Raw genomic sequence first — 13,201 nt, forward strand, 5'->3', positions numbered from 1 at the left:
ACACACACACACACACACACACACAAACACACACATACACACACACACACACACTATGTTGCTTTCTGGCCATGTAGCTTGTTGATATGGTAAAACACACAAAGAATTGAAATAATGGAAAAATTATTGAATCACAACTAGTATGTAGTGCGTAGCCATCACTGTACAATTAATGTGAGCTCTAACCACTAGCAGCAGGGCAGATGTAGAAATCAGTGGCTTTTACAGTTGTGTGTGATTTTAGGAGAATAAAAAACATCACTGGGAAAGACAGTAAAAACAGACTTTTTAAAATCAATGATTGTTTTCTAGACTAGTCAGGGGAGAAAAGTGCTATGAGACATGCAGTATCAAAACTGCAATATTTGTTACATATCGAGAGTGCACTATTAGAGAATGTGAGAGAGAGAATATTGTTGCTGTTTCTGAGGTGAGGTAGGAGAAGGCAGTTATGGGAAATTGAGCCTTTGCCTGACGAATGAGTCGGAAAGTGTTAAGTTCCAGATATAATGGACTTTGAATTTAACCTGGAATTGAAATTGATCCTAGTTTGGGAGTCGAGGCTACTTCAGTCACCACAGACCGAGAGGGCATTGGACAGAGAATGGAAGAGAGAAGTGTAGAGGAATGGAACAGGAGGATGAGAAAGGAAGGGCGTATAGAGGAGAAGAAAAGGAGGATAAGAGGAAGTGTGTGTAGAGAGAAAAGGGGTAGATGTGTGTAGAAGAGAATGGTGTGTAGTGAGAAGACGGGTAGGTGTGAGAAAGAAAGAGACACTTAGATTCTATTCAAAGAGGGTCAGTTGTGTGTGTGTATGCCTTCGCACTTTTCTCATAGAAGGAGAGAGAGTGTGTCTATTTGTAATTTTAAATGTGTGTGTGTGGATACTTTGTACTCTGCCGGCTTTAACGTGTTTGTTGATGTTTTTTCTCTCTGTCACTGGTTTTATTGTTAGCATGTTTGTGTCTTAGTGTCACGTTGACCACCCTTTAAACACTGCAGACTGTTCCACTGTGCATGTGTACAACCAACGTCCGTACAGAGAGTTATAGCTAGTTCACAGGAGGTCACCTTTTAACAACCTGAGGCCAGTGGATTGGAAAGTAAATACCTCAAACCCCAAGGTTTCAAATAGCAGAACAGAAAGACGAGGTCTTGAACAGGAGTAGAGGGAGCATGTGTGTGTGTGGATGTTACCTGCTATGTACTGACTGGGCCTCCATGCAGCTCCAAAGGACATGTGTTCCCTGTATAACTAGTTGTTCTCTTGCTGTACGGTCTCATGAATAGAGAGTGAATCAGAGGATGCATTAACCTTTGGCTCTGAATCAAAATGCAGCTTTTTAAATGCAGTTAAAAGGCAGTTAATCAGACAAAGAGCTGGAGTCCGCTTTTATGTGGAGTTATGGGCCCGTGTGCTTCCCAGCAGGCTTAAATGAGTTATTTAATAAGAGAGTTATGGAATGAGCTTGCAGACACTAACAACTGATTTTACCCCATGTAAAGCATAATTAGTTTAGAAAAAAGAAATAATATAAAATAAATATAAAGAAATACAAATTTCAAATAGAGAGAAGCCATGTCCATAAAGTCAAGCTATTTCTGTGTCTGATTGATTACTGATCATTGATTATTGGTTTATGTTTATGCACATTTGTTGATTTTCTCGATGGATGTAATTGTTGTGTGCTCTCTTGAAGATTTCTGCTGTCTTGTGCCTCTCTGTCCTCCTGCAGAGCCCATGCAGGGCCCGCGTCATGTGGAGGTCGTGGACGTGCAGGCCAGGCAGGTCACCGTGCGCTGGGAGCCGTTTGGCTACAACGTCACGCGCTGTCACAGCTACAACCTGACGGTGCAGTACCGGGAACGTGTGAGAGGAGGCGCCGGCGAGCAGGAGCAGCAGAACCGGGAGGAGCTGTGCCTGGACACACTGAGCAGCGCACCGCAGCACACCATCCACAACCTTACACCCTTCACCAACCTCAGCCTCCGACTGCTGCTCCGGAACCCTGAGGGGAGCAAGGAGTCTGCAGAGATCCACCTTCAGACAGACGAGGACGGTGAGAACAGGGAGGGAGGAAGGGAGGGATGGGTTGGTGGAAGGCATGGGTGAATGGATGAATGGGTTGGTGAGTGGATGAAGGGGTTGGTGGAAGGCATAGATGAATGGGTTGGTTGATTGGGTGGGTGGATGAATGGGTTGGTGTAAGGCATGGGTGAATGGTTTGGTGAGTGGGTGGGTGGAGGAATGGGTTGGTGGAAGGCATGGGTGTGTGTCTTACTCAGGATATGACCACACCCTCTCTCTCTCTGTGTGTGTGTGTGTGTGTGTGTGTGTTCCTCAGGATATGACCACACCCTTTGTTTGTGTATGTGTGTGTTACACAGGATATGACCACAGTGAATTCATACTGTTCAGTTTGTGCTGTTCCATTTACTCAGTTTGTGATTTGTTTGTGTTGTAGCGTCTGAAATCAATGACTTCAGGCTTAGAACGGGGCCCACAATTACTATTTGTGCACATACACATAGATACCATCATACACATCCAATTTAATGAGTGAATGTTAAGAACTGACTTCTCTCAGTTGAATGTGAATGTGGAGAGTTCTCTCACTGTGGCTGTGACATAAATTAAATATTATTTGAATCTCCTGGGGCACTACCTTTCTCCCCTTTGTTATTCTGTAATGTAATTCTCAGAGACAGTAACCACCATTATTGATTGACTCGTGTGGACTTCATTTCCCATCAGTCCCTGGTGCCGTGCCTCTGGACTCCATCCAGGCCAGTGCGTATGAGGAGAAGATCATCCTGAAGTGGAGGGAGCCGACTCAGACGTACGGAGTCATTACTCAGTATGAGGTGAGAGACAAGGATCAACAACACAGACACCTACATCTATATGCCTACACATACGGCCATGAAAGACCCCCACGCCCCCTTATAAAAAAAACAAGTTTTAAACCTTGTCTTCATGTCCATATGGTTGTTAGATAGATAGATGTATAGATATGCGGCAAGACATATCATGAGCAAAATCAAGAGTCAATGCCATGTTATGCCAAGTATTTCCACTTTGGAACTGCAGTGTACCAATGACAGTCTCAAAGATACGGAATCAGACAGCCTGGGTTTCATACATCACATACCTACGGAACCAATCCCCTCAACTTGCGGAGTGGGGATTTACATCTCATTAGCGTAAGGCTATGTTGAAATGAGAGCTGATACAGAAGCCAGGTGTAGCTCATTCGTATATTCATAACTCCATGACACTAAATTACGCAAAGCCATTTTAAGGCCATTAAGGAATTTTTCATCAAAAAAATACTTCTTAATATGTAATTTTGAGGAACAGAGAATTCCAGAGTTTTAGGGGTTTAATTACTGCCAGGAGAGGAACTTAAACAATAGTGGCACAGACACTTTTTAAACTAGCTAAGTACTCTCCCTGTCCATTAGTTGTAATGATGGGTCTCATGCAATTTGTTTGTAACCGCTCATAATTCCCCCGGAGTCACAAATTATTAAAAGACTCAAGCGTAATCCACATTTCAGTCGAATTAAAATTAGTTAGACATTATCATCTCTCTATTTAGCTGTGACAAAGAAAAAAGCGTACAATTTCATTATAGACAACAGGACAATATCCCCCCAATACTCCTACCAGCTCAGTCAAACAGACTGAGACTGTGTTTAGTCCCCAGAAGTTGCCAGCCTTGAAGCCTGAGTCCTGCTCTTTGATTTGACTGTATCAAAGGGACTCAAAGTGAGATCCCAGAGACAAGCTCAGATATCGGCCCCACATCACATCTCACCCTCCTTTGCCCCCACCACACCCAGGGTACACAACCATGCTTTCCCTTCAGTTCTTTCTCTTTCTATCACTCTTTCTATCGCTCTCTCTTCTCTCTCTCTTTGCCTCTCTCTTTCTCTCTCTCTCTCTCTGTCTCTTTCTATCGCTCTCTCTCTCTCTCTCTCTTTACCTCAGTGGCTTGGGCTCATTGTGATGGCTGGTCTGAGCTCCTGCTCTCTTTCTTCTGTTTTGAGAGTTGACAGGTCACCACTCCCTCAGATCGCTGGGCGATTGCCAACCTTAAGATCATTAGGAACTCACTTGCTTTAAAACACACTTTTTCTTTTCGACCCTTATGATAAATGTGCTGTGGAAGAATTGTAGAATTCGGTAATAGAAATGGAATTCCTGGTTAAGCGCTGCATTGCACATAATCTGCGATTTTTGGATGGACTGACACGAAGATAATTAGTGTTATTAGTATAGACAATTAGTGTTATTAGTATTAGAATAGACAATTAGTGTTAGAGGGAGCATTCCTGTATGCATAAAATGCTGTATGAGACGACTACCTGTACTTAAGGAAACTGCTTGATCCAGGACACTTTTAGTGGTTTTACGATTCACAGGCTGTCTGTTTGCCACACTGATATCGAACTGACACATCTCTGTGTGTTGTGAACAGAATGGAAATACATTTAACACAGTAGACTTAACAGGATTATCGAGCAAACACACATTGTTGCTTAAAGTTGAATTGAGTTGAATCAGTGACTTAGAATGAATATGTTTTTTTTTTTGCACAAATGGTTTAGAGATTCATTAAAGCCTTGTATTGAAACAGAAAAGGTGATTTGTTACTTTATATTTTTTTCTGAAATATTTGTATTCTTTCAGTCCAATTGAAAAGGGAAGCAGTTAAAATAGAATTTCTTGCCATTATAGTTATGTCATTATCGCTAGCCTACACCCAGATTTAAGCATTGATTTGTCGGGTAGGTTGATTGATTGATAATCTGTGTAAAAACAGGTGGGAAGTGGGGTAAAGCACATGAAAGGAAAAGGAAAAGGGGACTTTTGGGGGAAAAGGCTTAGGGCATCACTTGTCATTATCATTAAAGGAAATTCTAAAATAAAAAAAAGGTTTCTGTTCCTCCATTTCATACAATTTTTTTGGAGAGTGAGCTGCGGTTAAATAAGTAAACAAATAACTTCTTCAATGGTCTGTTGAAATGTTGTGATTATTGGATTTGGAAGCGTAGCCTATGACATTTTGTGATTAAGAGCCATATGAAGAGCTCCTTGAAACGCTATGGAATTAGATGGAAGCTGAATTAGCTGGCCTTTAAAAAGAAGGCCCCCTTTGTGTTTGCTAATTAGAATTATATTGGAGCACTTTGATTGGAGGCAGAATGAAAGTGTGTTTATAAGTGGGCTTTATAGATAGGCTCAATTATAGTAAAGTACAAAAGCCTTTCAGGAAGCCCTTCCTGCCTTCCTCCTCTGATGGCCCTTGGTGGTAAAAGGCTCAGAGAAGGAAGTGATTTAGACTCACACTGCATGACTTAACAGTATTTGCATGTTTGAAATAGTTGAAAAGGTCAGTCCAAATTACCAGTCCTCGTTTTTAGTGATTGTCTTTTGTTAAGGAAGAAGTAGTGAAATAAAATAAGGACTGAGAAAACATCAGGGCGTTATGACACCTCCGGGCCTGCAGGGCGTCAGTATTGAGCTGACTGTTGTGTGTGTGTCTCCCTCAGATCTCCTATAAGGCAGTGAGCTCTTTCGACCTGGGCCTGGATCTGTCCAATCAGAGCGGCAGGGTGGTGAAGCAGGGCAATGAGACGTCCCATGTGTTCCTGGGGCTCTACCCCGGCTCCACCTACTCCTTCACACTGAGAGCTAGCAGTGTCAAGGGCTATGGGCCCCCCGCCATCACCCAGGCCACCACACGCATATCAGGTACGGTGAGGACCAATCTGGATTCCGAGAGAGTTTCAGTGAGAATTTCATTTTGGGAAATTTTCAGTTTAAAGTAAATGTGTGAGAAAGAGTGTGAGAGAAACAGTGTTGAAAGTTTCTGATGATGTGGATGGAGGGTATGGGAAAAGTGAGACTTTGAACTGAAGAGTTCTTGAGGAGGTGATGTGTGTGTGTGTGTGTGTGTGTGTGTGTGTGTGTGTGTGTATGCAGAGGGTTTGAGAAAGAGAGGGAAAGCTAATTGAAAATTGAGCAAGTAACAAAGCTACAGAATAAAGAGTTATTTGATGAAGGATTTTGTATGTGTCGGTAAGAAGGACAGAGTGAGAGACAGAGAGAGAATTAGAGAGTGAGAAAGAATAAACCTTTTAAGTCACTGATATGTCTGTGTGTGTGTGTTTGTGTGTGTGTGTGTGTGTGTGTGTGTGTGTGTGTGTCTTCAGCTCCTTCTATGCCTGCCTACGATCAAGAGACGTCCATCAACCAGACTGACAGCACTGTGACTATTCTCCTGAAGCCAGCCAAGAGCAGAGGAGCTCCAATCAGGTACACACACACGCACGCACTACACCATGTGCCTTCCTCTGGTGTTTCAAAAAGCCTCCTACGTAGTTGTAAGTGGTTGCCATGACAGAAAGGTCTGCTTGTTTTATGAAGAACATTTTTTCCACAAAGAAACTCTTAGTAGATATATATATATATATATATATATATATATATATATACATATATATATATGAAAATGTTTTTGTGCACATATTTGTGTGCTATGTAACCCTGAACAAAGCTCCTGACACTGTTTTAATATTTTTTTCTCTTAAACTCTTTTTAGTTGTATGCAAGTTCATATTCAGGGTTTCTAAACAGTGACCTCTCTTAGCGTACAGCTAATTAGTGGAGTGGATGATATATATCCAGTAACTCTTAGTATATATACGTATATATATATATATATATATATATATATATATATATATATGTATTTATATATATGTGAAGTGATGGAGGAAAATCCAGCAGCCAGCCAACATCTCAAAGCACAGATGGGTCCCTGCATTAGTCACACTTATCTGACATTTTAATGGATTCCCAATTTTTTTTTTTTAAAGCTTCACACGGCAAATATCCATTCGCTGTCTTGGCAGTAATGTAGTGATAACGAACGCTAAGAACACGAGCCAGCCCTTTGTGTTTGCGCGTGTGTGTGTTAGATTACATATTTTCTGTAATTACCATGATAAACAAATATGGCCTTAGAAATACTCATTGGCATGTTGGCATATTGGATGCCAGGAACAGATCAGAGCCTTCGTGTCCAGAGGGTGTATTGGAGGGGGAACGAGTGTTACTGTCACTTTAAGAGGATTAAGACAGTGTTGCCTGTCAGTCTTGTTACATCTTGTCAAACCACACCAATAATGGTCCAGAATTCGCCCCCTCACTCAAACCAAAAAACACATGAGGTTCTCTTTGGTCTCAAATGTATGAAAGAGTTTAGCTCAATAAACTCAGTTATCTGTCAATACTTGTGCATATATACACACAAACACTTAAAAGAGTTGAGGTAGAGGGAGGAAATAGGAGAAAGAATGGAACCATGGAGTTGAAGGTAGAGTTATAATGTGGAATCTGCTCTCCCTTAGGGAAGCTCAGGATGGAGTGCAGGCCTTCAGGTAGTCAGCAGTAACGGGTTGCCATGCCGTTGGTAGCTCAGTGGGAGGATAATTGGTGTCAGATGAGGGAGAGAGACTCTGTCATGGCCACAGGTGGTGGCCTCCAACTCCAGCAAGTCCCCCTCAACTTTTTCATTAAAAAAGCCCATCAGAGGGTTGCATGCAGTCTCTCATTCTCTCTCTTTGTCGGTCTCTCTCTCTCTCTGACAGTCTCTCCCTGTTTTGTCTTTGTCTGTCAGTCTTCCTCTGTCTCTCCCTTCTCCATTCACTTCTCCCCGGTGGGTCTGTGAGATGATATGTCAGAAGGTGTAGCAGTCACAGATTTTAATCCAACACTTATTTGACCTGTGGGACTGTTAATGGTAGACAAGTCAAGATATATGGAGGGGGAAAGATGGGAAGAGGGTTGTGTTGTGATGAGCAGAAAAGTTAGATGGGGCTGAAAGAGGAGGGGAAGCCATCACATGAAGAGAGAAATATAGATATTGGATGGAGAGCAAGAGCATGTTATCCTCCCTAACTGCTCCTCCATACTAAAGACCCCTTCTGTAGCCCCCCACACTCCCAGGAGAACCCAGGGTGATCTGTAGGCGCAAAGGGAAGGGGCTTTAAAATGCCACCGTGTCAAGAACAGGAGCCACTTCATTCATCACCACCTGCATTACATTCACATTCATACGCTTCTCATACTGCCATTAATCACTGCCATAGTAATACACTAATTCTGTTAACATCTCATTAAGACATCAAAGACAGCAGCTCAGGACTATGGCCAGCTCAGGGCCGCATCTGTCTAGGAGTTACCTGTCGCCCAGAGTATGCCTCTGTACTCAGTGTTATGTTGAGACACTGCACTTACTGCAGCTAGGCTTTGGAAGTAGAGTTTAAGCTGTGTACGTGCTTATAAGCTGTTGCTGTTAATGTGTCTTTTGTTTGTTGTGTTTCACACTGGTTTGAGCAGATGCTTTAGTGACAGATTGACGTGTGTAAATACAGCATAAAAGGTGTGTGTGTGTGTGTGTGTGTGTGTGTGTGTGTGTGTGTGTGTGTATGTGTGTGTGTTTGTGTGTGTGTGTGAGTGTGTGTGTGTGTGAGTGTGTGTGTGTTGTGTTTTTTCGAGGGTGAAAATAGACATTAAATATGACAGGAATAATTACCCTAATATAAATATTTAATCTGAAATCATACACACTCACACACTCAACTTAGCTATGGTCCATTATCCACAGGTGGTGTTAATAATTTGTTTTCCTTTTGTTATTGTTTTTTTATTTTCAGTTTCAGCTATCATTACCCTTAGACATTATGTATAAGCCTACATATGCAGAATGTTGAGTCTGTGCCAGATCCAGGTCAGATTAGCGTCAGACTTTACTGTTATCTGGAGTGCAGAGGTCACACTGTTTTCAATTTGCACTCCTGTCCTTGTTTCTTTGTCTGACTTCATCGCAGTATTTGTTTTGAACCTCCCAAAGAAACTCTGATGTAGGCTAAACACCCGAGACATCTGTCTCTCTGTCAGCTCTGCTGAGACGTCTGTCTCTCTGTCAGCTCTGCTGATCCATGAAAACCTCTCTCTTTCTCTCTCTCTATCTCTCTCTCTCTCTCTCTCTCTCTCTCTCTCTCTCTCTCTATGCACGGCCTCTTTTTCTCATCTGTTTCTTTTATATAACATCCCTCAGAGCTCCAACCATCTCAGGTGAGCTCTGCAAACCATCTTCATAAACAAACTGACAAACCATCAAACCACTCAGTCAGGCACTCTGGAAATCCAAGCAGCATGGATCTCTGATCTGATGAAAGTTTGATATCCGGGAAGAGGGTCCCCAAGCGGTCGGGAACGTACTTCAGTTTTAGTGCACGATCCCTGGTGTTGGTTAACGTACTCAGACCATGCATCCAGGCTGTGCTTAATGTACCCAGGTTGTGTTGATCCTACTCAGGCTATGCGGAGTCCCTGGTTCCCTTCAGGCCTGGAGCAGCTAGAGCTCAATCTCTCATGCCTTCATGTTTGTGACATGCCGACTTAGAAATACCAGCTACACACACACACACACACACACACACACACACACACACACACACACACTCACAGAGTAAGCACAAGCGAGAGAGTCTTTTGAGGCTCCTGAGCTTTAGAAAAAAAGAAAAGAAAGACCATGTTTAAAGTGTTTAGATATATCTACCACATAAGGAGAAGGGGGGGGGGGATTTAGTTTATTCGGTAACTTCCCCCATTCCAGTTCTACTCTGTGTTAACACTCAGGGGGTTGCAACGCCACTGGTGGGATAAAACAAGAATTTTTCCAAATCGCTTCAAAACCTCTGCAAGTTTATGTCCTAGAAATATAAAAGTAACAACCTTGACTGGTCTACTTTTCATATATATATATATATAGGTAGAAACTAAGTGTATTTTTAGAGCTTTGTGAGGAGAATGAAGGGAAAAAGTCAAAACCAGCTCTTGATAACACACCCATTAGCAAAGACAGCTATTCATAAGTATGGTAAATCTGTGGTTCTTATTGGGTCAATACAAGGCGGGAACGCACGTAAAAACTCCCAACGTGACTCCTATAAGCACAGACTCATGTTTGGCAGAGCATGCAGAGATACAAGAACACAGTACTCTCACTCTTCAGTATGCCACACTCACTCTTCAGTAGGCCACACTCACTCTTCAGTAGGGTACACTCACTCTTCGAAGAGATCTCTGATGTGCTGCTGTAAGTCCAAGTATTGCCCTGTTGTAGCTAAACTTTTCATCAAATGAAAGTGTAAGGACAGCAAGGAACGTCGCCCTTCTGACCTTCGATCCGATACAATTGCCTGTTTGGATTTGGACTACAGCATTTTCAATAAATGGTACATAGGCCTTTATGCCCTCTTCTTTTGGTACAATTAACAGTAGCTTTGCTAAATGTGTTGGGGGCAGAGAGGGCCACAATGACATTCCAGACTGATGGGCCATTACCTTTGACAGTGGGGAGGGGGACTTTTACAGGGCTCATCATCATTCATTATTTGAAGAAAAAAAATAGTGTCACTTCTTACACTTTAGTAGTCAAACCATGTGAAATTTCGCAAAGATAAAATCACCTATATGTGGCCAACACCTATGTTTGCAAGGTTCAGAGCTCAAAAGACTTGTAGAAATGTATATAATGTTTTTTTTAACAATATCTTAGCACCTCTGAAAATAGATTTTTGTATGTTTACACTTAATTTAAGCAATCAAAAAATAGATTAATGACATTCTTACTGCTCTCAGACTATTGGTGCTGAGTTTGTGCTAAATGTAAGCATATTATGAAGCACTTTCGGATCAATGTTTTTTTTAGATGAGTAAAATACATGAAAAATGTCAAGGCATGCCAGACTACCTCACAAGTGTCTGACAGGTCTCAGGCTCCAGAGGGTTAAGTAAGGACACACACACACACACACACACACACACACACAGCGCATGCATTTTAAAGTAGGTTCACCCTATTAAAATGTGATCACAGAAAGTAAGCATAGCTTGAATGGCACTAAGGGCAAACAGTGGTTATTAATGATTTATAGATAGTTAGTAAAGACTTGAAGGCTGCTCACCAATGGTTATTAATGATTTATGGATGGTTAGTAGAGACTTGAAGCCTACTCATCTGAGCACCAGCTTCAATGATAAATTCAGAAAGAACAGAAAGAAAGGAAAGTGACTACTGTAGATTTTCACTGAGTGGCTACAATTGGCTCTGTGTGAAACCAATACTGACTGACATCAGCCGTTGTCTTTACACCCGTGATGTAAAGCCACATTGACCAATTGACTTCTCCGGCTTTAAATTCCATGTCCAATCAAATTACGTTTAGTGGCCTGAACCTTACTTTGATTGGTCAGGATGCATTTTCAGAGAACAATTCAATCGCGTCAATTGTGTTTGCTATGCCTCCTTTGTTTTTCCCACCACTGTGGCAGGTAGGTTGATCAAATTCACCCGCCACTACCCAATTTCACCCGACACTGGTGGGTAGCCAGGGCTTATTTCCATCCCTGCTCTTCAGTACCTGGCCTTTCCCTGGAGTATTATCTGTATGACTCCCTGGAGTATTAGATGTACTACTCCCTGGAGTATCCTTCGCTGTACTACTTCACATCTGCTCTCTTATAGTAGTAAATGAACAGCATATACTGTATGCTAGTAAATGAATAGCATGTACTACATCTTTCCGTTTGTTTCTCCTAATGTAAGATGTAACCATGAGATAAACTGAAGACCATTGTGAGTGTCTTTGCATACCGTATGTGTCTTTGTCTGCTCTGCTGATGTTTTGTAAAGAGAGAAATGGAGAGCAGTAGAGTGGCAAAGGCAAAGGCCAGTTGGGTTCCTTGGTGAGGCAACAGTATCCAGTAACCTCATTAAGTCCTGTGCTGATATACCCACACACTTTATATTCAACGATAACCTTTTCCATCCGAGCAAACACACTAGACAAACTCCCAACTTATTACAGATTAGCCAGCCCAAAGGTCAGATCAGCATTAGTCAACATGAGCTCCTGCACTCGGGCCCACAAGAAATGGCAATCTTTGTATGTGCGTGCGTGTGTGTGTGTGTGTTGTGTGTGCGTGTGTGTGGTTATGCTAACATATGCATGGTGCCCACTCTTTCTGGTGGTCTGTGCTGATGTGAATGTTTTGTATGAGTGTGTGTTGGTAGAGAGGGTCCTTCTTCTCTTCACACACACACACACACACACACACACACACACACACACACACACACACACACACACACACACACACACACACACACACACACACACATTAACAAACAAAGAGGCAGATCTGATGAGGGCATTAACATTATAGGAGAAATCTGACCTTTAAGGCTTTGATTTATTAGCAAGCAAATAATCAGTGTAGCACGTGTATGAATGTAGCATAGCTGGAGAAGTAATCTGTATGTGTGTCTGTGTGTGTGTGCTTTAATGGAATGATAGACTGGAGTGTTGTGTTCCATGTAAGCGATGAAAGGAACCCTCAGACAGTCTCAGCAGCAGCGCTCGTTGCAGTCAGGACCCCTGGTGGGGACGGACCAGCTGATAGATGCTGTGGGCCATTATGTTCCCATTCCAGAGAGCTGCAGCAGAAGAAAACAGAACAGAACAGAAGAGCTCATCTGTCTGAGTGGCACCTGGCGCTGCAGGGGGCCAGTGGGCCTGGCTGCTGTTTCTGATCCATCACCCAGAGAGCAGCTGGGGCTGGAACCAGTCTGGCCCTGATTCGGCCCTGATGACTGGGCAGGGCCTCTCTATTATATGTGCTCTACTGCTCTATTGAATGACTCTTCAATTATTATATACACTACATATATAAACATGAAATAAACTACATATACAAACATATAATTAACTACATATTGATACATAGTCACAGGGATATAGTTTGTGTCATGTTTAATGTTTTAAAAGCTCCGCCTTCTATACAGGGGCATTTTGACATAAACATGTTTATTATGTCCCTCCATCCTGAGCTGCCCTCGCTTCTATTTCTCTCATAGAACTGTCCTCTGTACTTATCTGCCACTTTCTGTCTCCCCCTCCCTCTCTCCCTCTTTCCCTCTCTCTCTCTCTCTCCCTCTCTTTCACTCTCTTCCTCTTCCCCCTCTCTCTCTCCCTCTCCCTCTCTCTCTCTCCCTCTTTCACTCTCTTCCTCTCCCCCCTCTCTCTCTCTCCTCTCTCCCTCTCCCCCTCTCTCAGT

General features: G+C 42.5%; 1 protein-coding gene across 6 annotated transcripts in view; it reads left to right on the forward strand.

Moving 5' to 3' along the window:
• Positions 1-13,201, forward strand: part of LOC105889425 (receptor-type tyrosine-protein phosphatase mu-like) — a 138,983-nt gene that overhangs the window by 67,233 nt on the left and 58,549 nt on the right. For all 6 annotated transcript variants that reach the window (XM_031559557.2, XM_031559558.2, XM_031559559.2 and 3 more), the window contains exons 8-12: positions 1,737-2,060; positions 2,756-2,865; positions 5,560-5,761; positions 6,223-6,325; position 13,201. The exon at position 13,201 is cut by the window's right edge and continues 273 nt beyond it. In XM_031559557.2, coding sequence (XP_031415417.1) covers positions 1,737-2,060; positions 2,756-2,865; positions 5,560-5,761; positions 6,223-6,325; position 13,201 — 740 coding nt within the window. The remainder of the gene's footprint in view (positions 1-1,736; positions 2,061-2,755; positions 2,866-5,559; positions 5,762-6,222; positions 6,326-13,200) is intronic.

Source organism: Clupea harengus, chromosome 22 (genome assembly GCF_900700415.2).
Source record: "Clupea harengus chromosome 22, Ch_v2.0.2, whole genome shotgun sequence".
In the NCBI taxonomy this organism is placed as follows: Eukaryota; Metazoa; Chordata; class Actinopteri; order Clupeiformes; family Clupeidae; genus Clupea; species Clupea harengus.